Source organism: Parambassis ranga, chromosome 20, assembly GCF_900634625.1.
Source record: "Parambassis ranga chromosome 20, fParRan2.1, whole genome shotgun sequence".
Lineage (NCBI taxonomy): Eukaryota > Metazoa > Chordata > Actinopteri > Ambassidae > Parambassis > Parambassis ranga.
In genome coordinates, this window is record NC_041040.1 from 3,900,851 (window position 1) to 3,927,164 (window position 26,314).

Below are 26,314 nucleotides of genomic sequence, written 5' to 3' on the forward strand. Positions count from 1 at the left end.
TGGTGGTCCTCTGCCAGCTCAGCCTGGCGCTCTGCCTGATCTCAGTGAATCATTTCCTGCAGCACGGCGACAAAATGTGTTTTCTTCTCTCAGGCTAATTGAATTGAAGGTGCTGCGTATTCACTGCTGCTGCTCCTCTGAGGAGCGTTTTCGCTCTTCATCACCGCGCCCTGACAGGACACTCTGCTCTTACGGCCTCACACAAAGAGCTGATGGAATTGGTCCTGAGTGATGCCACACCTGCAGAGAGCCGCTCGGCCGGGAAGTACGGAGGCTCAGTGGTGACAAACAAAAAGCACAACGAGAGGTCGGGTGGGGGTCGAGCTGCGGGGCCGTGTGAGGAGGTTCATCAGGCTGTTGTAGCTGTGATGGAGGAGGACACACAATGAAGTTTTTGGATGTTATAAACTGACAGCAGCAGTGAGTGTGTGAGAGAACACGTACGCCAGAAACTGTTAGCATAGCTGCACACCAACCAGCTAATAAGTCAAAGTCTCTACAGGGAAGGCAGTATGAGAATACGCTGGCATCCACTCAGACAGTGTCCTTATGGATCTTCACAAATCACGTTCACGTTCACACTGGTTAGAAAGAAACCAGGAAGGACGGAGAGGGAAAAATGGGAGGAAGGAAGAGAGGAAGGATGGAAAAGGCCAGAAGGAAATGTGGAGGACAGAAAGGAAGGAAGGAGCTCCCTCCTTAGTCCTCAGAAGGACGGTAAATAAGGAAGGACGGGAGGAGGAAAAGGACAAATCAAGGAAAGAATAAACTGAACGGAGGAACATTGAACAGTAGCAGAGGTGCTCAGTGTTCTCTGCATCCAGATTAGTTTACGTTGTTAGCTGACAGTGTGTGCAGGCTGTGTTATAGTCAGGCTCCGGAGCCTCATCCCTCTGAGGACTCCACACGGCGGAGCGCGCCGAGCGGCCTGATGCTGGTCAGAACAGGATGAAACTTCACTTTCAGGTACAGTCAAGCGGCGCTCGCTCTGCTGCTCTCAGCTGGAGTTTGCATGCAATGTTTATAGAGTGACAAAGCTGAGAATAAGCAGCACTGACACGACACACACACACAGACCTCTGTAGTTTTGGCATTAATGGGCTTCTGTAGTTCTAAACACAATGAGTCAGAGCTGCATGTTTACACAGTCAGGATGCAGTTTGAGTTCAACATGTTATGGACATGACATGTGACACCGATGAGGGAGGAAGGGGGAGAGAGGGAGAGGAGAGGGACTGAGAGAGAGGGGGGGAGGGAGAGTAGCCTGCCAGAGGTTGGGAGAAATGCTTGGAGGAGAAAAGAGCAAGTCAAGCGTACGGCCATTCTGTTCACACACACACACACACAGAGTATCTGATGAATAGCTGAAATAGTATGGAAATAAAGGAGGACAGAATATGCATCTTCACTGACACACACACACACACAGACACACACACAGACATACACAGAGCACTGGTGAAAATAAACGCTGCTGTGACTGTCTGCAGGGACAGTCTGTTGTTCCGTCTCTCACACACTGTATGATACAGTGTGTAAACTCTGGATGTGTCTGATCAGAGTGGACGATGCTGTGAAGCGTCTCCTGAGTAGTTCATGTTTGTTCAGTGTTTTATTTTGGTAGTCCTCAGCTCCCCGCTGGCTTCAGGTGTTTGGACTCCTCCTGTGTCTCCTCCTTGCTGCCCCGCCCTGTGTCTCATTGTCTCTCCCTCCACCTCCTGTGGTTAGTGTGTGTCTGTCCTTAGTAGTAGATAGTTTTATCAGGTTGTTTTACTGGACACTTGGACGTGTGTGTGTGTGTGTGTGTGTGTAGCAGTTAACAGTCAGCTGTCAGTCATGTTGTCAGTGTGTGATGGATTCTGCTGCTGTGCGGTTTTTAAAAGTGTGAATTTATCCCCTGACGTGCCACTTCATCAGCTGTGTGTGTGTGTGTGTGTGTGCTGCACATGTTTTATGTTTGTTAATAAAGGCGTCCATGTTTATATTAGGGGACGGTGGACAGGAAGAAGCCTGAACATGAAACAGGCAGGAAATGATTGTGAGGCGGTAAATGGCTGCAGGTTGCAGTAAACTCTGTTTGCATGTTTGTGCTTCAATGTGACTTTCTGTGTGTGTGTGTGTCTGTGTGTGTCTGTCTGTGTGTCTGTGTGTGTGTCTGTGTGTGTGTCTGTGTGTGTGTCTGTGTGTGTGTCTGTGTGTGTCCTTCCTCAGGGCGATGCTCCTTTGGTTGGTGGGTCGTCTGTATCGGTGTGCTGACCCAGAAGTATCTCCACTTCCTGTTTCATAACATCACTGGCGGTGTCTGTAGTTGAAATCGGGACCGTTTACTTCCTGGACTAGATTCAGGCTTGATACTGGACTTGGTTTTGAACTGGATCAGACTGGTTTTGAATTGATCTCTAGTTGGGGTCTTGGTTCTGGCCTAGATCAGATTCAGGCTGGTTTAAATTTGTTTCTTTTTAGAATTTGTTTGGAAGTTATTTATGCAACAATACAACAGAAACAAAGATGGCCGCTGTCTGGATGTGATGTAATATTCCTGCTGCTGCCTCCATGTTGAGCGGCGAGGAGACTCGGACTTCCACGGAGCCTGAAGTTTGTTGGAGGCGCATGTAGGTCGGGGCAGTTTACTGCAGTCTTCATTAAACCTTCCCTTTTTTTGCATTGTGATGCCAGAATGAGCAGAAAACAACAAGATGATGAAAGTGTTAGAACACTGGGAGCTCTGCAGACGTCTGAACGGGTCCCTTCTCTAATTTGATGTTCGTAGCAGCTCGTTGTTTCGCCTGAAGCTCAGACTCACTGTGGAGTCAGCTGAGAGAGGACTGACACAATTTAATGAAAGCAACCAGCTGACGGTTCAGACCAGAGAGTTAAATTAAAGGAAGTGGGGGGGGGCAAACAGGAAGCATGTGTGAACTTCAGGAGGACGACTGTGGTGAACTCCAACTCCCAGCATGCACTGCTTTACACAGTCAGCCTGCTGGACTCCTCCCGACTGAACGAATCATTTATTAAACACGTGTGTTTCTGACACTGGTTAAAATTATGATGTGACCAAAAGTAAGTGGACGCCACGTGCAGCCTCAGCTTCAGTTCTGACCTGTTGCTGGGTTTCCTCATGAACTGCTTGTTTCAGCTCCTTCCAGGTCAGGACTTTGTTCTTCTTGAAGCGTTCTGTTGTAGAACCACTCGTGTGTTTGGGCTCGTTGTCTTGCTGCATGACGCACTGTGTCTGACTGACATTCACCTGTTGAATTCACTGGGATCATTCAGAATGTCCTGGTCCAGATGCAGCAGAACGGGCCTGAATCATGATGCTTCCACCACCATGCTTCATAGACGGGATGAGGTTCTTATGTAATTTGTCCATTCATGGGGACAGCATCCAGGTCGTGTACTAAAGCTGCATGTAAACATCCACTGAACTCTGAAAGCTTTGTCCAGAGTCCACCAACAGCCCCTCACATTTGAGGCCATGTTGAAAGAACTAAAGACACCGTGTGACACATTTTACCAGTCTCTGAAATGTATATACAGTATTAGTTTGGAGGTAGAAGAGAAGCAGTAACCAGATTTTGAAAACAGGTGAACGTATCCGCCCTTAGCTGCGTAGAGGTCACTCTACAAAAGTCTACAGGCTTCACAAACCGTTTTAGTAGATGACTGACTGTCCACACACATTTGTTTGTGTACTGAAGATCAGTCAGGAGGAGGAGAACATGGCTGCACTGAGTCTGGACCGATGCTCAGCAGCTCAGGTCAACGTAAAAATCCCATCTTTGTATCTGTATCTGTATCATCTGACAGATCGAACAGCACGACTCTGGGAATGTTGTATTTCAGTGACAAATATGGAAACAGAGAGTGTGTACGTGACGGAGTGATGGAGCAGGATGGAGACCAGGACCGAGCAGCTCGTCAGGAGCTACTGTGCTCCACGTGTGTGTGTGTGAGACGGAGTGGATGACAGCTTTTGATAAGAATGAAAAACAGAGCTAGATTTTCCTTTGATGTGCGCACACACACACACACACACACACACTTCAGAAATCAGATTTGGGAGCTGTGAAGAATGAACGCATGAAGGGTTGAAAAACGAGGCCTGTCTAATCATTCAATTAGGATCCAGATGGTGCAGACATACACACACACACACACCTGTTACACACTCACACTTTGTCAGCCCTGCTCTCTGTGAACTCTCGTCCTTCGCTGTGTAATCCTATCATGAATCTCTCTCTCTCTCTCAGTGTAACCTGAAGCTCGATCGCCCTGATTCCGAGTGTTAATGAGACACTATTGTCGACTAGACTTCATTACCTGAACGTCCAACAGTTATCACACTGTATACACTCATACAGCAACACAACACCCAGTGTGTGTCTGTGTGTGTCTGTCCTCTCTGCCAAAAGTATCTGGACGCCTTCATAACAGACCTGTAGCTGCTTGTTGTCACCGCGACTCACCCTTTATCACCACGGAGCCTGTAACAGCAGGAGGCTCATGTTTTCATTATGGGAGGAGGAGGAGGAGGAAGGCGGAGGAGGGGGGGGGGGGGGGGGGGGAGGAGGAGGAGGAGGAGGAGGAGGAGGAAGAGGAGGAGGAGGTGTGTTTCAGGGCTCTAGAGTGCGACCATTTTGGGCGCACATGCGACCCAATTTCTCAAAGGTGCAACCAAAAAATATCAGAGGTCGCACTGGTACGACCAGCTGTAAGAGGGAGATACATTCTCCGCGACTCAAAAGTCTCCAACAACAGACACACAACAGGCCCATATCGTGGTCTCAACCAATCAGAGACGGTGAAGGGTGGGACCTCTGTGTGTGTATCTTTGAAAACGTGTCTGCTGCGGTTAGCCGAGACCGAAAATTCATAAGAAGAACGCGGACATATGCTGCGCAGAGCTGATGCTGTGTGCTAAAGCTTGTTCCATACTGCACGAGAACAGAGAGATCTGTTCATGTTACCGAGGTGACGAGAACAAAGTCCGTTTCGGCCCGGACTTTTTAAAACGTGTGTGCAGAACTCATACGGCCCTCTGACTGTAGCGCGCAGCGCGCGCACACACAGACAGACAGGGTTTAAAGACGTTTCTCTGCAGAAACCGCAGTTTAAGTGAACATGTACGGAGGAGGAAGAGTTGTTGCTACTATGCGGGTTTTGCTAATTTGCTGTTGACCTGAATGAGTGATGATAACGAGCCGGTAATGTTCGAAGAAGGGGGGCGTGACGTGCTCGTAGCATCATAACAGACTGAACAACAGGTCTGAGGACAGTATCATCTGACCTGTGAGGTTCATCCATGAAGGCTGATTCACTCTGACTGACAGCAGTCAGCTGGTTTTAAGGAGTTATAGAACATGGTTACATGACGAACGCCCATTTAAAAAGTATTATTATCCTGCTATAGTAGAGCATTGTCTGCCAGGATGATGTCTGCATACAGCTAAAACTGTAACAGACAGAATGAAGAGTCTGTCAGCTGGAGCTCAGCTTTAGAAAGAGAGGAAGAGAGGTGAGGAAGATGAGAGAAAGAGATACTGTAGCTGCAATAGAAACGTGTTGAAGAAAACAAATATATATCTCAATCACAACTATTAAATAAATAAAGGTGTATATAATTTAAATAATTTTTAATTCCCATTGCCAGATAGATAAGTGAGGAGCGACAGCCAGAAAATACAGAGAGAACGCAAACAGGGAAATGAAGAGTTCTGTAACTTTGAATCTTCATTATGGATTTCTGACAGGCAGACTTGTTGGCTAGTTTGTCCATAATTTGAATAAGTACTATCGGTACATGTATTTATTGTATTGTATATTGTATTTTTATGTACCTGTGTTCATTAAACAAGGTCCAAAGTCAGTTTAGGATGATATGTGATTATTAAGCCTGTTCATATTTCCTAGACATCAATTTTTGGACCTCAGTATTTCTAAAACTTTGGCTACAGCCCTGCGAGGCCCATCAGGTAAACAGTGGATGTAGCTGCAGATGATGAGAGAAGATGAAAAAAACTTCTGCATTAAGAAAGGTGTCAAGTTAAGGCCTTAAAGGCCATAAAATATATGGACAGCATTTAAAAAACAAACTGCTGTGTGATGCGGTGCACCTAACTTGTGTGCCGGTGCACCCAAGAAAAAAAGGTTAGGCGCACCGGTGCAACCAGTGCAAAAAGTTAGTCTAGAGCCCTGTGTTTAGATGATGAGGAGGAGTTGTTGCAGGAAGCTTCTCTTTCACTTCCTGTGCTGGATCCCTTGGTTTAGAGAAAAGAGCACTGTTTATTGTGTGTGTCTGTGTGTGTGTAGAGGAGTAACCGAGTGGACGTGAGGAATTTAGATGTGCGTCTCCACAGGGTTTTACGGTATATATGTGCCACAAGTGACTAAAACTGATGATGATCATGACTGCAAAACAATTTTAACCGTTGCTGCGGTACTTTCCTTTGATTTTGGAAACAGGTCATGTGACTCCGCCTAAACTCTCAGTTAATCCAAAAACAGGCACAGAGGTGGAGCACAGGTGGAGCTGAGGAAGGCACCAAGTCTGTCTGTCACAAGTAAAAATCCTGCCCATCATAAATGGGGAAGTTACTGTATCCATGGAGACCCATGATGTCAGGCTCTGCTGTGACGGCGGACATTTTGGTTTCAGGTTTAGTGGTCAGACCCTTTTAGAGAGACTTGGTGGATGCAGGTCTCTGTGTGTTGGGGTGTAACACCTCGCCGTCATCACTGTGTGTTGGGGTGTAACACCTCGCCGTCACACGGCGGCGTTCTGGCTCAGGTGTGATTGAGCTTCATCAGGTCGGGGTCGGCCGTGGAGAGTTTTTCAGGCTGATTGCTGCCTTTACAAATGGTCCGAGCGGCCATCGAGTGATGAGCAAGGTGAAGCGGCGGGTCGCCTTGAGTGGCAGGCTGCCGTCTCAGAGGACGTAATCATCCTGCCAGTGAAGAAGCCGCTCAATCACGCCGCCGTCCTGACACTCCAGGCACTCGAATCAGACGCTCCTCATCCCGTGAGTCAAGGGTTCAAAATATGCCTAACAAGTGTTTTACATCAGCTTATACTCACAGGCGGCTGCTGCTTTTTATCCTCACCTCAACTCATTCTGAGCATTCTCAGTGACCTTCTCGGCAGATTTTAGTCCTTTTAACAGATCTTTCTGTTCTAATGTGAAAGCTGAGCGCCTCGTTGGGTTTTTACAGGTTTCAGGTCGTCGGTTTGTGTCCCGCTGAGTTTCAGTTCGGTCTCTGTGCTCCCGCTGTGAGCAGCTGGTTTCAGACCCTCTGACCCCTGTCCCCCCTCTGTGTGTGCAGCTGGTATACTGGGCCAGTCAGCAGCAGGATCAGGATGAGAAGATGGCTGGCTGTGTGTTTCCAATGGGACCAGAGAGCTTTCAGCGCTTCACGCCGGACTCCCTGGCGGCCATCGAGCAGCGCATCGCCGAGGAGGAGGCCCGACGCAACAAACACTACCAAGAGGTAAACACACACTACCAGGAGGTAAACACACACTACCAGGAGGTAAACACACACAAACACACACACCAGGAGGTGAACACACTGAACACACACTACCAGGAGGTAAACACACACTACCAGGGGGTAAACACACACTACCAGGAGGTAAACACACACAAACACACACACCAGGAGGTGAACACACACAAACACACACACCAGGAGGTGAACACACTGAACACACACTACCAGGAGGTAAACACACACTACCAGGAGTTAAACACACACAAACACACACACCAGGAGGTGAACACACTGAACACACACTACCAGGAGGTAAACACACACTACCAGGAGGTAAACACACACTACCAGGAGTTAAACACACACAAACACACACTACCAGGAGGTAAACACACACAAACAAGAGGTAAACACACACTGAACACACACTGAACACACACTACCAGGAGTTAAACACACACAAACACACACACCAGGAGGTGAACACACTGAACACACACTACCAGGAGGTAAACATACACAAACACACACACCAGGAGGTAAACACACTGAACACACACTACCAGGAGGTAAACACACACTGAACACACACTATGAGGAGGTAAATTTAAATGTAAGCAGAAGTCAGGTGATGGGGAGTAAAGCCTGCAACAACAACCATATTTCAGATATTTCAGATGTTGTGTGTGTGTGTGTCTGTGTGTATGTGTGTCAGGACCTGGGCGACGTGGTGCTCCCCCGTCCCCGGCCCGACCTGGAGGCAGGAAAACAGCTGCCACGCATCTTTGCCGACATCCCATCTCATCTGGTGGGTGTTCCCCTGGAAGACATCGACCCGTACTACTTCAAAGACAAGAGGGTAGGTCACCCTAACACTGTGTGTGTGTGTCTGTGTGTGTGTGTGTGTGTGTGTGTGTGTGTGTGTGTGTGTGTGTGTGTGTGTGTGTGTGTGTCTGTGTGTGTGTGTCTGTGTGTGTGTATCTGTGCATGTGTGTCTTTTTATGTGTCTGTGTGTGTGTGTGTCTGTGTGTGCTTGATTATATGTGTTGTGGGGACATACGCTTGTTGACACATTACAGAGACCCATCTGCCTTACGGGGACTCCATGTCAGTGATTGAATATGAAGGTGAACCCTGGTAGATCCTCAGCCGCTCCTGTGTGTAGTTGTGTCTGGAGATGACCACAGGTTCTCAGGTTGCTGTCAGGCTGGTGGAGCGTCAGGAGGTCAGCTGTGGTCCAGGAGCTCCGACAGGACGACCCTTTAAACTGATCATTAAAGTTTAAAGGTCTGAGGCGTCCTCCTCCCTCCTGCTGGACCTGATTTCTAAAGTTTAAATGAAGTGAAAAAAGTTGTGGTGACGTTCTGACTTTACTCTCCAGGTGTGTGAACAAACGTGACATCTGATTATCTGTGTGAACTCTTCTCTGTCTTGCAGACCTTCATAGTCCTGAACAAAGGGAAGGCCATCTTCCGTTTCAGTGCCACGTCAGCTCTCTACATCTTCAGCCCCTTCCACCCCATCCGCAGAATCGCCATCAAGATCCTGGTTCATGCATATCCTTCAAAACACACACACACACACACACACACATACATACACACACACTGCATCTGTCTGTGGGCAGGTCAGAGGTCAGTCACAGAGCGTACAAGCAGCCAGGCCACCCTGACGGCAACAAACAACATGCAGCAGCGAGTGTTACAAAGGACACACAGTTAAAGGGGCAGGCCGCTGAGTCCAGTCTACAGGGTCAGTGTTGTTATTTAGATTCCAATAAAGTCACAAGTAAACAGCTAATCATGGCAGGAAGGGGTCTGATACCAGGTGTTGCACTCTGGGAATTGTAGGCTTCTGTTGACTAATAGCAGGAACTAAATTCTGTTTTAACCCCTGCTGCTTTGTGTCAGTTTGTAGAATGACGGTTTATGTTTAATTTACTTGTGACGCATCATTGTTTAGGACACTGGAGTAAAATCATGAAGGCTCGGCCTGACAGCACAGACTGAGGTTGTTGCTAATGAAGGCTCAGCAGACGCTCGGGCTCCGGGCCTCCAGGGCTGACCATGCTGCGTGTTAACGGATGGGCTCTGAGGGCCCTCTGTTAGCGTGTTAGCGTGTATGCTAAGCCCTCAGCTCATATTACAGTGAGCGGTAGCAGAACTGAAGCTAACGAGCTCTCACTGCTAAGCAGAACTCATTCATTTAGCCTCATTATCAACATTTGATAAGAGTCGGTGCATTATCAGGATTTATTGACAGGAAACGAGTCTCAATAATAAACTGAAAGGAGTCCGACAAATATGATAATATACCATTAATGTTTAAATACCCTTCATTAAATTAGGGATAGTTATATTTACATAATTTATTCATATAACAGGAGTGTATTGATGAAGCCATCACACATGCTGCTCTGTCACTGTGTGGCTGCTTAAAACTCCTGAACCCTCCTGAGAGCAGAACATTCAGCTCTCCAGGCTCACGCAGAGGAATGACAGCGTATTTAGCAATCATGTCAACTCAGTGTGTGTGTGTGTGTGTGTAAAGGCTCATCCCGTTGGTCATATTTCTGAGCCAGAATCATCTCGAGCTGTCTGCTGAGCCGTAAACATGAACTGTAAATATTATCCAGGCTTCATCAAGGTGCCCCCCCCCCCCACACACACACACACACACACTGATTGTTACAGTAATCTCTGCTCTCTGAGCTCCTGGCTGACCTTTGACCTGCAGCCTCTCAGGCTTTGTTTGTTTGTGTCTAACAGGTTTATTAGGACGTGCTGAAATGACCTCTGACCTTTCAGCCTGCTGTGGGGCCCCGGTTTGGCCCCCAGGATCCTACTGTCAGTTCAGTTATTTCCCCAGACATGTAAAAAAAAGGAGGAACCCTTCAGCATAAATGATCACCTCATTAATCAATTAGTTATTGATTGATAAAAAAAATCTCAGTAGTTTATTATTAAAGAAAGTTACACCAGTTCTGAATGATTCACTCACACATAAAAAAAGATGAAATAACTCACAACCTAAAACCATCTGCAGGACAGGATAATATATATAGTAGAGTGATCAATAAATACACTAATTAAATGATTAAAACTCATCCAGGTGTGTCTACAAACTTCAGACCAACGTGACAGATATGACTTCACCCCCGAAACACACACAGTGGCGCACACACACACACACACACACACACACACACACAACTATTTTTACTGTGGGAGGCGGCTGCTGGAGTTGAGAGATGTCGAGCCGGCGGACACGCTGCTGTTGTCGGGGGGATAAGTGGGTGAAGAGGTCAGCAGCGGAGGTGTGGCTGTGCTGCTGGTGTCCGGGGTGTGTGTGTGTGTGTGTGTGTGTGTGATGTAAGAGAACAGGCTGTGTTGCTGAAGTAGAGCTTCAGTGTGTGTTTGTGCTTTTATAAGTGTCAGTGTGTGATCAGGTCTGTTCTGGATTTGTGCCCGACCACAGTGGCGCCACTATGACAAGCTGTGGTGTGAGATGGACACACACACACAAACACACACACACACACACTCATGTTTGAATACAAGGAGTTTTCTTTCTCAAGTGATAAACTGAACACACACACACTCTGACCACAGTTCCCTGAGGGTTCTGTGCTGAAGGACACTTGTTATTTTTCCCATGAGGCATTGCTGTGGGACCTTGAAGCGGCAGCAGAGCCACCAGCTGTGCTGTTGTTGTGTTTTAATTGCACTCATGTTGCAGTGAAGTGTGTCTGTGTGTCCAGTTGTTGTTGTGTATAGATTTCCCAGCTTTTAAGTGAAAATCCAGGAAGTGATGTTTGTGCTCCACCTCGGTGTGGAACTGGCTGCTAAATTAGCGAGCTAGCTGTTAGCAAAATATGAAGAAACCAGGCTAGCTGGCCAAAGGTTAGCTTCCTTGCCTGGAGTTGTGTTGCTTTAACCCTGTTGTCGTGACATTCATGCTAACACAACACACAAGTAGGGCTGAACGATCTATCGTTTTAGACCGAAAATCGCGATCTCAGATGACGCGATTTTGAGATCGTCAAAGCCGCGATTTTTTGCACTGCTCCTTATATTCAGGTTCGCTGCTGTTGTGCCGTCAGCAGCCGTCTACACCTGCGTGTGTCGCATGTGTGTGTGTGTGTCGCGTGTGTGTGTGTCGCGTGTGTGTGTGTCGCATGTGTGTGTGTGTCTGTGTCGCGTGTGTGTCTGTGTCGCGTGTGTGTGTGTACATCAGATGCAGACAGAGGCAGCAGCTAATGACGTCACCAAACAATAACGCAGGCATTTGATGAAGAGGCTCCATGAGGACTCTAGTAAACGGTGGACAGAGCTGACAGCAGCAGCTCCGTTTGTCCTTAGATATGATTCCCATGAAGTTTGATCATGTGTTCTAAATCACATTGAACTTTAAGAGTTACTTAAGTCTCAATACTGTATTAACCTTAGGAGGCACACTTCAGTCTGTTTAAATGACTGTTGAATAATACTTTAGAGAACTACATTAGTCTTCTTTTAACCTATTTGAAATAAAACTTTATTTTGTTCTGTAATTGTTATTTAAATTTTCATGTTTATTAAAACTAATACTGAGTGCACGTTATCAGAGTTTACTTTTAGATCTACTGATAGTTTTTGAGAAGTGACAGAGTAGCTACCTGAAGTCATTTACACAGAAACATGTTTGACATGATTTGAAAAAAATCGTGGATGAAATCGAAAAATTGCAATATTTGCCAGAAAAAAAATCGCAATTCAATTTATTCTTAAAATCGTTCAGCCCTACACACAAGAGTGCAACACAACTGTGAAGAGCTTAAGGTGCTGATTGAATTGATGCCTCGAAACCTCGCTCATGCTCATAAGGATGTGAGCAGATCACACATGCTAGCAGGAGGATGCTAACTGCAGTTCACCTAACAGCCACAGGTGTCACTGTTAGCAAAGTACTTCTGAATCTCTCTTATTGTGTCTGCTCCTCTTTCAAAGTAAAAGCAGTCTATGGAGCTGACCAGGAGGAGGAGGAGGAGGAGGAGGAGGAGGGTGTGAGGAAGAGCGAATGTGGAAAGGAAAAATAAAGCTGAGGTAGATTAGGGAGAGGAAGATAGATCCCGCGGTGGATGTGGGAGGTATAATGACATTACCGGTATGGTGGCCTGGGAGGTCCATAACAGCAGGCCTATCATTACAGCGTAATTAGCTTCTGGCTCTGTGGCGGCGGCGGCGGGGGGACATTTGCGTTGTTTGTCAATCGGTAACAGTATTATCTCGCCGCCTGCCACCGCGCTCCGGCAACATCATTACAGCCGGCACTCAATCAACAATTACCCCGCCGCTCAAACAACTTTCAGCTGGAGTTTGGGCCGCTCTCACGCGGGGAGTATGTTCCTCCTGCCAAATTACAATAATTATGATTCATTTATAGCTGTGATTGACAGCTGAGCGAGACTCTCCCACCTCGTGGCGTGAAGCGTGCAGAACGCGGCAGGTGAAGGGGATATTTAACCTGTACGGCTGCCTTCTGACAGTTGGGAAAGTTTCTGCTCCCCATTATATGATGATTAGAGCAGAACGGGCCCTTCCTCCCGCCGCTGCTCTTAATGGCATATTAATGTGCTGTATTGAATGTGGCAGCAGCGCTGACACACACATGCTAACTCCACGCCGCCTTTCACTTCACTTCATCTTTATTTAGCTCTAATTGGAAATCACTGAAAGGTATTTAAAAAAAAAGCACATGTAAAATCATCACACACACACACTCACACTGACACTGCAGCTACGCTCAGGACATTTCTCCATTTTAACATTTCAGCTGCTGCTCGTATCCACAGTGACTAATCCTCTGAAAAGTGCTCTAAACAGAACGTCTCATTCTTTTTCTCCTCCCGACAAACTGTACAACACCAAGCAGAGGTTCTTACAGGCCGATCTGGTCACATGATTCTACACAGCTGACAGAAAATGTTTAACTGTAATAACTGTAAAGAACAAATGTTTGTTTTCCACTGAGTCTGCCTTGTTCCTTAACCTGCTCACTTTGTTCAGTCTGTTCATCATGTGCACCATCCTGACCAACTGTTGCTTCATGGCCATGTCCGAGCCGGCGTACTGGGCCAAATACGTGGAGTAAGTACAGCCGCGGCCCTGTCCGCCATGTTTGTGTGGGGGGGGGGTTAGCTCTGTTAGCATGGCAGCCGTCTGTCCTCACTGAGGGTAGATATGAGGTCCTTTAAAAGCCCGCCCAGCTTTATGGATTTGGGTGAAGTGACCCTTTAAGGGCTCCTGCTGTGGCGGCTGCTCAGCTGATGTGGCGGCAGCGTGCTCCTGTCTGTCTGTCTGTCCCTGCACGGTTGAGCTGACTCGTCGGGTCGAGCTTGTTTCTGGGGACAAAATAAATAAGTGAAGCATGTTTGGAGGAAAGTTTGATGAATATTCATGTCTGCTCAGTGTCTGCTGTCTTTACTCATCTCTGCTGCGTCTCCTCTCCTTCACCTGGCTGCCGTCTCTCCTTCTTTACTTTCTTTCTTTCTTCTTTCTTTACTTCTTTCCTTCCTTCCTTCCTTGCCTCCTTTCCTTCTTTACTTCCTTCCTTCCTTGCCTCCTTCAGGTACACCTTCACAGGTATCTACACGTTTGAGTCTCTCATAAAGATCCTGGCGAGGGGCTTCTGTGTGGGACCCTTCACCTTTCTGAGGGACCCCTGGAACTGGCTGGACTTCAGCGTCATTGTCATGGCGTGAGTCTAACACACACACACACACACACACACACACACACACACGCTCACTAAAGTTAGTGTCATTTTCCGGCTGGATGTTTGGACTGCTGCAGAGTGAATTTTGGGCCAATCAGATGGCTCCTTTGATAAAACATCCAAACATGTAAAGTGCTTTAACCCTTCACAGAGGAGCTGCAGCAGCAGAGTGATAATGCACCCGCTCGGTCATTATTCAGAGCCGACAGATGACTAAACCAACTCAGACTGAACCACACCACAAAGTCTTTAAATCAAGGCGGCTCTGCTTCGTTTATTATACTAATAATAGTTATCATCATAATTCTAATTAAACAGGCTTTTGGGTTGAAACCCAACAAGCGGGTCGCCATTTACTGCCGCGAGTCCTTTTCCCGGTGTCCTCCTTTAACAAACTCTGCGTCTACTTCAAATTTCATCGGACAGCTTTTAAGGCCTTAAAGATGGCGGTCAGCCGCAGGGAGGGCGGGGCCTGGTCATCGCCGCCTGCAGCTTTCATTTCACCGTTTACTTATCGTAAACTAACATAAATAAAAAAACAGAACATATAACAGCTCTGCAGGAGAATAAACGATGAAACATGAGTCAGTGCTTCCTGTTGATGTTTCAAATTAAAAGCACGGCAGAAACAGAGTGGTTGTGCTGTATGGAGGCTTTTAATGTGAAGGGTTTGAGGAGAGAAACAGAATGAAGAACCCACTCTGATGATGGGGTTTCAAAATAAAAGCCTCCTGCCTCAGAGCAGTGTCACAGGAGCACAGCTGTAGGGTGTCCCTGAGTGTGTGTGTGTGTGTGAGGCTGTCCGGCTCCGCACACACTAACCTCTGCTCCCCGGGGCTGAGATCCCGCTGCGTGTGGTCGGGGGTGGCTGATTGTTTGACCCTCGCTGTTGTCTCCCCGGGGGACTGCTCCGTCTTTGTCTTCCTTTATTTCCTCTGTGCGCTCTTTCAGACTGAGGTCACCTTCAGTCCGCTCAGCTGACACTCGCTCTGATCAAATGTTTGGTGGAGCCATTATCTGCCCGACTCCATCTGACAGACCCGTCAGAGCTGCAGGAGGACAGGGCCGAACCCTCTGACTCATTCGGTCCTCTCCATGAGTAGAAACACCTCAGTGTCGGATTGTCCTTGAATGCATCACAGAGCACATTTTACTCATCGGGCATTTTAGCTGATAAAAGTTTACATGTCATTTCCTCTGATGGTCCTTCCTGTCACATGATCAGGCAGTGTGTTCTGATTAGTCCTCCACACACACACACACACACTCCGTCATGTCTGCAGTCAGAGAGCAGTCAGACGTGTGTGTGTGCAGAATAACTCAGAAAGATGCAGGTCAGACTCTCTGAGTGTTGGTCATGTGACTGCTGCTCACATGTGACTCCATCATGGCTTCCTGCTGGTTGCTGAGCAGTGCCATGATGCATTCAGGGACCATCAGAAATGTAAAGTTTTTAATATACGCTGACAGCAGTAAATATATATCAGTATAAAAAGTAAGTGGCTCAGGTGGGTGGACGAGGCTGAGACGCTGTCATTGTGGGTCTGTGAAGTGAGGTGTCTGAACAGTGGGCGGGTCTCTGAACTCACCGCAGACATGAGTGACAGTGGAACCATTAAAGCCCGAGGAGCTGCAGCTGGCCTCAACAATGTCAGTGACGCCCTCAGAGAGCGCCGCTTTGTTTCAGGCCGTGACCCGTCCACGCCGGTAATTGACTGACTGATGGAAAATCACTGCCGTTTGGTTTGGTTAGTGATCAGGTGGCGATCAATCAGAGAGCCAAGGAGAGGCGTGCCCGCCGCGAGGGAAGCCGGCAGGAAGATAAACGATGAAGATGAACTGGTCGGATCAATAGTTGACCCCGAGGCACGGCTGGGAGGTTACCACACGGCGTAATGAAGCGCTGACATGTCCGCCGCCGGCGGCCACTAAATGGAAACACTTTGATGAAGGTGCCCTCAGATGGAGGAACGCTGTGTCGAGCTGGACGAGCCGCCGGCGGACCCCTGCGAGGGAAGAATGGCTTCACTCAGAGGACGAACTCTCCATTACAGCAGCTAGCACTTAAACAGGAAGCTGACAGAGACGTGCTGCACATTCAGTCAGAGGCTTCCTGCTTCATGTCACACACACACACACACACCCTTCACAGCACTGCCAGTGTGTGCTGATCAATACGTTTGTGGCACATTCATTCATTTTTCTACAGTCACAGAGGTGACCTCTGAGCTCCGCCTCCATGTGATGAAGTGGCGTCCGTGGGCGGGTGTAGATCAGGTGGACAGGTGGTGCTGCTGCTGCAGACACCTCCCAGCATCCACCTCAGAAAGGACAGACTATCTCAGAGTCTGGTCTCCATCAGACCCACAGTCAGCTGTCGGCTCGGTGTGGAGACCTGCAGGGACCCTTAGAGACCCCCAGCTCTGTTATCAGGACATGATGTGGATCATGTCAGTCAGGGTGGAACAGGGCTCGTCTTCTTCTGCAGTCCCTGGAGGAAGCAGCACTGTGATGTCATTGTGGAGGTCTAGCTAAAGGACAGTGATGTCCACTAAACTCAGCCTGCCTGTAACAGCGACAGGGACACGGCTCTGCTTCACCTCACACAGACCGATCAATCAGCCTCCTCTGATCAGTTTATTAACCGTCGATACTGAATCCTCCGATGTGTCAACATGTCAGAGCTCCTGATGGAGTTACGTCCATAAAAAACACATGATAAAACGAATGCAGCATCAACAGCAAATATTAAGATTAACAATATTCAACATAAAAACATAAGGTTTAAAATGTAAAAATCAATAATTATAAAATAAATAATAAAAGTTAAATATGAAAAAAATACATTGTTTCGTCAAAATCAAAATAGTTCAAGTCCAAAATAATCCTGAGTGGAACACATTCTGCTCCTCTGTTATGTGACAAAGTGTTGATCTCTCAATTCAAGAGTGACACACACACACACACAGTGTCAGTATGTGTGTGTGTGTGTGTGTGTCCTTGAACTGAGGGCCGTCTTGCGGTCAGATGGATCTTTAGTAGGACAGGGAAACATAAGTCACCTCCTTCACACACACACACACACACACTCTAAGGATGAAAAACATGTTGAGTTGATGTGCGATCCGACACAAACACACACAGACACACACATTTGTAACAAACACACTGTGCCCCTGACACATGGCCCTTTTGCGCCCTGGCTTTATTAACAGCAGAGTGATGGTCAGCGCACACACACACACACACACACGTCTGATTGATGCCCTCCACCCCTCCCGCTGAGTCAGGGTTTCCATGGTAACTGAGCCCCCCCACACACACACACACCGGGTCCTCCCCTGTGTTACTGGTGTTGCTGCTGTAATGACATTGCAATGACACATTACACAGCTGATACATGTTAGCATCATAAATCAATCAATCAAAAACGATCAATAAACATCATCCAAAATCACAGTGGTGAGGACAGCAAGGCAGCAGGACAGGAGCCGTCGCCAGGGGTTACCGTGTTAGACTTACAGCAAGAGCAGAAACCAAACGAGGAGCGCTGACGTCTTTTTGTGTAGTTTGAAGTTATTTCATCGCAGCGTCACAGCGCCTCTGTCAGAGCAGCCTCTGTGCAGCTTCCTGTTACATATTGGTGACATATGGCGGCCGGCGCTGCCCCACAGACAGAGAACACAACAGATGTTGGAGCTGCGCTGGCTACTCAGTCTACTCAATTTTTAAAGTTTAGTTTTCTTTTTTAAATGTTTGAATCAACAAACAAACGTTGTCTATCAGCCATGTTCTGTTACTGGAAGCTCAGCTCAGGTGAATACAACAAGCTAACTGTCAAATATATTGTAAAGGTATAAGCTAACAATGTTAGCCTGATTGAAGCTTAAGGTCACAGCTAACTTTTTAAAAAAGCTTAAATTTAGCTTTAGCTAAGGCTAGCTGTGTCTATGTTGAGCTAACTGTAACAGGATGATGTACACAGAATGTTAATCAACTCATTTAAATCATGAACTCACTTCCTGATTTTATCAAAGTTTCCAGTCGTGTCCCAAAACCCCAAAACAACCCCTCACAGCTGATGTTTGAACTCTCTCATTTTGGTGTACTGTGCCTTTAAATCTCTACAGTATTTTCAGACTCTGTCATGTTTGTCTTCTTCTGTTGTATGTTGACAACCACACTGCCCCCTACAGGCTGTTAACAGAGTTTATCAAAGTAGGGAACCTGCAGGCGCTGCGAACCTTTAGAGTGCTGAGAGCCCTGAAAACTATCTCAGTCATCCCAGGTAAGGCCTCACCACCACCAGGGGGCGACAAGGGAGAGTAAAAAAAAAATAAATAAAAGCACGCGTCATCGTGGTTTCGTCGTGAACGTCCTCTTGTTCGTCCCATGTCTGCCATGTCTTGCAGCACCAGCCCACTTCCCACTCTCTGACCTGTCAGGGGTCACATGTGCAGTCACCTGACCTGCATTAAAGAAGCAGAGACAAAGGAAAAGTCAGCTATCGAGAGACAACGCGGGTTTGCTAACTGCAGAACACTTCAGATTCTTGATCGGCACACTTCTTTATACAACAGCTACATCCTCCTTAGCTACTGTTGCTAATTTAACACTGCTAATTAGCAAGCTAAAGTTAAGCTAACAATTTCACAACTTCACTGGAGCTTTTTTTAGCTAAAGGTGACAGCTATGCTAACAAGGCTCACTTAATTTTCCATTAGCAAAAGGTAAAAACGAACCTAACTTACTTACAGCTAGCAATTCACAACTTCATTAAAGCTCGGTTAGCAAATGGTAGCAACAAAACTATGCTAATAATTGGAAGCTCTGTTAAGATAAGAGTTGAGCTAAGCTAATAATGTCAGCTTCATTTAAGCTCTGTTATCTAAAAGCAAAGTTTTAACTTCAGCAGAACTCCGTTAGCGCCACACATTCTGTCAGCTAAAGCTAACGGTTAAGCTAATAATGGTAACCTAAAATTATCTTAGCAAAATGTAGCCTAATGTCAGCTTATTTCCTAACACTACCTAACACATTGAACTGATCCAGACTTTGGAAGCTGGCCGTGTGTGACTGACCTTTTCCTTCACTGTAAATCCGTGTGCGACGCTTGAATACCTGACTTCTCCTTCTTGGACCTGCGGTGTTGCCGTCTCTCCTGTATCTCTCTCTGTCCCTCTGTGTGGTTCAGTGTGGTCATTCCCTCTGTGTGTGTCTGTTTTTGTGCTTCTGTCTCCTGGCTTGTTGCAGATATGTGACTGAGTTTGTGGACCTGGGTAATGTGTCAGCCTTAAGGACGTTCAGGGTGCTGCGAGCGCTCAAAACCATCTCTGTCATCCCAGGTGAGAACGCCAACGCAGGGGAGCGAGTATCAAACGCACCGCTCGGGCCCGAGCCTGCTGGAAGCACTGAGTGGCTGTGTTTGAAATCTCATCAGTCTGCATACTACCCACTGAACCCACGCTTCAGAACAGCCCATCTGAGAACCCACACAGGGGTAGTATGCAGAGAGATGCCCCGAGTCTTCTGGTGATTGGTTTGTGAGTGGACGACAGAGGCTCAGCAGACCGATTGAAGCACATACACAACAAACAGTACCAGGGCCATGCTAACAGTAGCAAGAAGCTAATGTCATAATTCATCTCACTACCATCAGACTCACAGATGTAGCCTTAAACGTTGTGATTGATTGGTCACAGTAACCTTTGACCTCGAGCAGCTCTTCCATCTTTATGAGTAAAGAAAATCTGTTTTTAAGACCATTTGTCTCTAAACATCACATGAGGACCTTTTCTATGGTCTGATCTTTATGTATTTAAACCAAACAATAACACATGTTTCCATGTAGTGAAGGGGACAGTGCAGACAGACACCAGCAGGATGTAAACGTCAGGCCCCCCCCCCCTCTCTGACAGAACATGTCCGACCCGCTCAGAGTCCTGCCCGCGTGTCCTCCCAGCTGTGCTGCTGGCCTCTGTGCGTCTCACTCTGCATGTTAGCATGTAGCGCTAATCATTATTAAATCATTGTCGTGTTATAACAGTGTTTAATACACGTTATAACATTAGTTTACAGACGTTGCCATGGAGACGTCTGTTTCTAATGACGTCACTAAAAAAAGATTTAAAAATTAAAAGTGTAACGAGGTGATCTGTTTACATTTGGCCGAGCGCAGTGGATTGGTCTGCGCCCGTTGTGTGTCTGAGTGTGTTCTGTTCCTGCTGTTCTTACCGTGTGTGTGTGTGTGTGTGTGTGTGTGTGTGTTGTGTTTGGATGTTTAAACAGGGCAGTTTGTGGTTGTTGTGATTGATGTTGTTGGTGATGTTCACACAGCAGTGTGTAAAGATGGCTGACATTTAATAAACTTGATCATTTTATTGATAATCTTAGTTTTTTTATTGTATTTACTCCAAAATAATACAAAATGTTCTAGTTTTAAAATTTTTTTAAGTTATAAAAATGAATTTTTATAAATCATGAACATATAAGCTCCACCATGGGTTATCTTTTAAAGAAGCAGGAAGCCATCTTTACACCTTTTTCACTGTTAGCATCTGGGTTAGGGTTAATACATGTTGAGCTCGAGTATAGTGTTAAACGTCTGCGTGCGCGGCGTCCCTCAGGCCTGAAGACCATCGTGGGCGCTTTGATCCAGTCAGTGAAGAAGCTGGCCGACGTGATGATCCTCACCGTCTTCTGCCTGAGCGTCTTCGCCCTCATCGGCCTGCAGCTCTTCATGGGGAACCTGCGGCAGAAGTGCGTGCGCAGCACGGCGCACTGCCTGAACGACACGCTGCCCGCCAACAGCTCCTTCTACTGCAACAACAGGACCTGGGCCTCCGTCAGGGACTTCATCAACGACGAGGGTGAGCGTCAGCATGTCAGCACGGTGTGTGTGTGTGTGTCTGTGTCTGTGTGTGTGTCTGTGTGTGCAGACGGAGGGCCAGCAGAACCAGGCAGCTTCTGTGTGTCCTGCTGCAGGGACTGCTGTTCCCTAAATGAGCTGGACAATGTCCTGTTGGCACTGTGGTTACACACTGACGTCAGTGCAGGCACACACACACACACACACACACACTCACTCACCGACAGTAGTGTGTTTAACAGGAGCAGCTTACCTACAAGACATGACACACACACACACACACACAGGGGTCATTCGAGCTCAGCTAGTACACACACACACACTTACTCCTTGACATGTTGTCCACAGAGCTTAGTATATGTCGTGTGGACATTGGTACAGACACAGTATACAGCCTGCAGTGCGCACACACACACACACACACACACACACACAGGTCGAGGTCAGGGTTAAGGAAACATTTAACGCTGCTGTCAGATGAAACCTGAGCTGGACCCCGTCTTTTTTACTCCATGTGACCAAAACACAGCGTGTGTGTGTGTCTGTGTGTGTGTGTTGTTCAGATGTATTTTGAAGGGTTAACTCATGTGTCAGTGATGCAGGTTTGAGGTAGTGTTCAGTTAGTAACCAGGTGGATAAAGGACATGAGGACAGGTGTGTCTTGTGTCTCTATGAGGACAGGTGTGTCTCCTGTCTGTATGAGGACAGGTGTGTCTCCTGTCTGTATGAGGACAGGTGTGTCTCCTGTCTGTATGAGGACAGGTGTGTCTCCTGTCTGTATGAGGACAGTGGAAGGCAGAGACAGACGTGGCTGCCGGGTCTCTCTGCTGGTCTTCAGTAGTCAGACTCAGAGCGTCCTCCGTGGAGACGCGGGGCTCGAGGCTGCCTTCAGCTGTGTGAACGGGTGAGTCCGCCTGACCCACAGTGAGCCGGGCTCTTACAGTAACGGGCTCTGTCGGGACATGCTGCCCGTTGCTAATGCACCATCTATTTATTCATTTCCAGTTTGCTTTGCCGTCCATCACATCAAACAAATGTCCCCCGCAGGCTCCGGCATCGACCTCTAAAAGCTGCTGTGAAACCTGAGAGGCCGGCTGCAGCGCCAGAGCTCGGCCGGTCCTCGGTCAGAGATCAATGGTGGATGTTCTCCACGCTAAACATTTCCCATCAGGCCCGAGTTGGTGGTGTCTGACAGCGCCGGGCGCTCCTGCTGCTCCTCAGTGGAGGGTTCAATAAGAGAACATCAACAGACATCATGTGATCCATTTCCTGTGTGGAGAGCTGATACTAGACCAGAGGAAGATTCACTCCTTTGATCCAGGAGAGGTTGTTATTGTCATTAAGTCCCATTAAAGCATCTGACATTGATACATCACACACACACACACACACCCTTAAGATCAACAGTGGCAAGGAAAACCCCTGTAACAGGAAGAGACCTTGAACAGGACCACCACTGATCTCTGAGACTTACAGGTGGATCCACACAGTGTCTGCAGGGACTGCTCCAGTCTGTGGTGGAGACAGAGCTGAGCCAACAGACCAGGTTCTGATTCGCTGATCTGTTTTCCTCCTCTATGGTCACAGTAACCAAAACTCAATACAAGCAGCAGAGAAGGAGGACTGGACTCTGATAAAGTTAGGGTGAGGAGCTCGTCATCCTCCATGTAGAGTTGGTATCTGGCTTGGACCACCCCTGGGCACCTCCCTGGTACTTGGAGCAGACCCCAGACATGGCAGGGATTATATCTTTCAGCTGGCCTAGGGACTCCTTGGTAAACCGCAGGATGAGCTGGCAGAAGTGGAAGGTCTCGCTGCTGTGAGCCGCCGATACCCCTGATAGGCAGAAGCAGATTGATAACCCAGAGGTTTAATCCAGGGTAATCCAAACATGTGGTTCATAAGAAGTGGGACTGCTGCAACAAACTTCTCTGCTATTTTCATGTGGAGTCCATGCACTCCATTTTTCGGCCACAGGGGGCGCACTGTAAGCTGCTGTCTTCCTGTCTGAGTGTGCAGCAGAGCGAGCTCATTCCTCACCACAGATTTAAGAACAGATTTATTTTGTTTAAACCTGAGTGATGAGACTTCGGCTCCACGCAGCATGTCAGCGCTGCGGCGGGTCTGATCCGCCTGACGGATAGCTCCGCTCTGTCACACCTGCAGCTTTGCGGTGCAGGGCGGAGGTGTGTGTAGTAGCTGGGCGGAGTAATAACGCCACTCCCTCCATGTCCTGCAGAGGGAGTGGCCTTCTCAGACAGGGGTCGCTCAGACCAAATGTCAGACTGTGGGCTCATGTGCATTAATCTGTGGAGGTCTGAGCGCCAGGCCGGGCTGTGCCTGTCCTCCCTGTCTGGGGACAGGACGGCGCGCTGCCTGCTCTCAGCGCTGTGTAAAGGCTTCGTGGTTACTTTGAGCTCCAGAACAAAAGACTTCTGAAGTGTTTCTGTTGGCGGTGCGGCCTGAACCGAACAGAAGCTGCGTGTTTGCAGCCGTGTGGCGTGCCGGTTCTCTGACAGGCTTTAAAGTTGGGCCGGCTGGGTGCAGCCGCTTCCTTTGTTTCCCTGTGATGAGCACATGTCTGATGTTTTTCATAATGGCTGCAGATTAATGCACGTGGTCCGATTTGTGTGTTGAATAAAAGATGAGTGTTCTTAATTGTCGTTCTCGTAAAGCAAATGGATGAAAATGTCAGGCCGCCATTTCAGGTCACCTGCACCACATCAGACACAGAAACATGGCTCCAAACGGCTCCTGTCTGTCAGCCAGCTGAACACACAGCTCCCAGAAAGTCTCTTTAAATATCCTGAGTTTGGTCCAATAAGATCATTGATCCTTTGAAATGATGTCACATTTTACACCTCAGATAATAATCCACAGGAATGAGCGCTGTCTCCTCAGACCACAACAGAAGTTCCGCGGCGCTTGTTTTCCTCCTGCAGACGAGCGTTAACAGCCTCTGAGCTTGTTGTGTCTGATGTGCGTGTGAGTGGACGAGCCCCTGATGATGTATTAATGTGCTGGCAGACGGCCCGCGGTCGGACTGAAGTGCGTGTCTGCTGTAATGGCTTCAGGTTTTAAGGCCTCCTGCTCAGACGCCGTCTCAACAGAACACACGGCGAGCAGAGTCTGATGAGCTTATTGATCCTGCAGGACCGCAGACAGACGGCCCGGAGTTCAGACCGACACCAGGAAGTGAGGCGACGTCAGGACGGGCCCACATCGCTTCAGAGGAGCATTAATATAAGCAAGTGTAGGGGTTCTGTGTTTGTTCTGAAACACAACCAGGGACAGGTTTATCTGCCCTTACATAAGGAAGCCAGCCTCAGGAACCCAGAGAATCCTACATCTGTCCCTTCCTGTGAACACGATTCAGATGCAGCACGATCAGCTGTCCCAGTGATGTGATCCAGAACATGTCTGAAGAATACTTCCAGGATTTTGGGGTCACTGTGTCTCAGGGTAACACCCTAAAGCGATTTCTGTTGTGAAGCAGGCTTCAGTTGTGTGTTTGCAGTGTGTGTTGGGTCCTCTGTTCTTAGCCTGTCCCCTTCTTTTTCCAGACAACTTCTACAGGGTGGAGGGAGCCAAGGATGCCTTAATCTGTGGGAACAGCAGCGATGCAGGGTGAGTGCACACTTTCTGTTCTCTGCATGTGACACACATCCGCCTCAGACTGACTCAGGCGCTGGGACGCTGTGGACCGTGGACCAGACGTCCCTGCCGAGTGGTGCGTCTGTGTGTGTGTCGTCTCTTCTCATTTGTGTTTGGTCTCCTTCCTCCCTGCTGGGTCAAAGTTGAACCTGTACCACGGTCATCATCCCTGGTGCCTGGCCTGGACCAGTGTGTCCCGGCCTGAAGTGTTGCTTTGTTTAGTGGGCGGTGGATGAGCTCTGAGTCTCTGAAGCTGTACGCGTAAGCTAGCTCGCTGTATAGTGGTCTGGTTTGGTGGTCCAAGTGATCGTCCACCTCTCATCCAATCAAAAACCTCCTTTCTTACATACTGTCCATCAACTTAAAGTGAAGTCTGTCTTTTTTTGGGTTCTTGGTGGGTTTGTGTGTTTGTGTGTGTGCCTCGAATGTTGTTAGATGAGAGCAGGCTGACGATCAGATGGAACATTTGGCAGTGAACATGGAGGTGGAGGAGGGTGGAGAGTGTTGGCTCATGTGTGTCTGAGTGCGTCCTGTCATCTGTTAGTGTCTCGCTGCTGGTACCATGAACTGCAGTGTTGTGTGACATGTCAGGGAGGACGAGTATCTGCGCTGACTGTCCACGCTGAGAGCAGGCCGCTGACAGACACCGAGTGACACAGTGTGTGTGTGTGTGTGTGTGTGTGTGTGTGTGTGTGTGTGTGTGTGTTCGCCCGCAGCCAAGTGAACACGCCATGTGAAACCTATGCAAACACATGACCAGCAGGCTAACAGAGAGCTAAGTCAGGAAGCTAACTGACACACAGGTCAGTGAAGGGAACGCGCTGCGGGGGAAACCCGGCGAGATGGAGGAGACAGGAAGAGGTGGTTCAGGAGAGGTGAAGCAGAAAGGAGGATGGGCAAAAGACGATCCAGAGGAGGGGGAGACAAACGAGGGAGGAGATGGACGGAAGAGTATTAGAGGAGACAGGAGGGAGAGGCGGAGGAGAAACAGAAGGATGGCAGAGCAGATCACAGAGAAATATGGAGGACTGAAGAGGTTTTAGTGTTTGCAGAGAGGAGAGCACTGATCAGGTCGAGGAAGAAAAGTTAGAGAAGTCAAGAGAGAAAGAAAAGGACGTGATGAAGAGGATGAAGGAGAGGAAATGTGTGTATAAACAAGAAGGGAAAAGATCACACTGAGAAGAGAGGGGGGGGGGGGGGGGCGGACAGATGGTGAGAGAAACAAAAGACGGAGACAGGGGTTAGACTGATGCAGAGGAGGCAGAGGAGGAAGATGATGGAGGCTCGGAGGCGACAGACGCAGCCGAGCAGCAAAGGTCAGTTAAAAGTCTGCAAACCACAAAGTTCCCGGTCCGCTGCTGCTGCACAGACAGAAACATTCAGAGGAAACACAGACAGAGGCCGAGCGACTCCAACTCCCAGAATGCACTGGGCTGCATGCTCCAAACAACAGCTGACCAGAGGCATTAATGTGAAGTCTGATGTTTGTTTAGGAAAGACCCACGAATTTATGAAGAAAAGAAACTTAATATGTACATTTATAAA

The 26,314-nt window shown here is 48.0% G+C and overlaps 2 protein-coding genes across 3 annotated transcripts in view; one reads left to right on the forward strand and one right to left on the reverse strand.

Moving 5' to 3' along the window:
* Window positions 1–26,314, reverse strand: part of LOC114452823 (NLR family CARD domain-containing protein 3-like) — a 1,046,161-nt gene that overhangs the window by 805,177 nt on the left and 214,670 nt on the right. The gene's annotated exons all lie outside the window — the stretch shown is intronic.
* LOC114452824 (sodium channel protein type 4 subunit alpha-like) overlaps window positions 7,365–26,314 on the forward strand; it is a 78,884-nt gene continuing 59,934 nt past the window's right edge. Inside the window, exons 1-8 of the mRNA XM_028432288.1 lie at window positions 7,365–7,488; window positions 8,207–8,350; window positions 8,929–9,047; window positions 13,530–13,619; window positions 14,101–14,229; window positions 19,501–19,592; window positions 20,874–21,116; window positions 24,679–24,742. Of these exons, the coding sequence (XP_028288089.1) occupies window positions 7,366–7,488; window positions 8,207–8,350; window positions 8,929–9,047; window positions 13,530–13,619; window positions 14,101–14,229; window positions 19,501–19,592; window positions 20,874–21,116; window positions 24,679–24,742 (1,004 nt within the window). The 5' untranslated portion in view covers window position 7,365. The remainder of the gene's footprint in view (window positions 7,489–8,206; window positions 8,351–8,928; window positions 9,048–13,529; window positions 13,620–14,100; window positions 14,230–19,500; window positions 19,593–20,873; window positions 21,117–24,678; window positions 24,743–26,314) is intronic.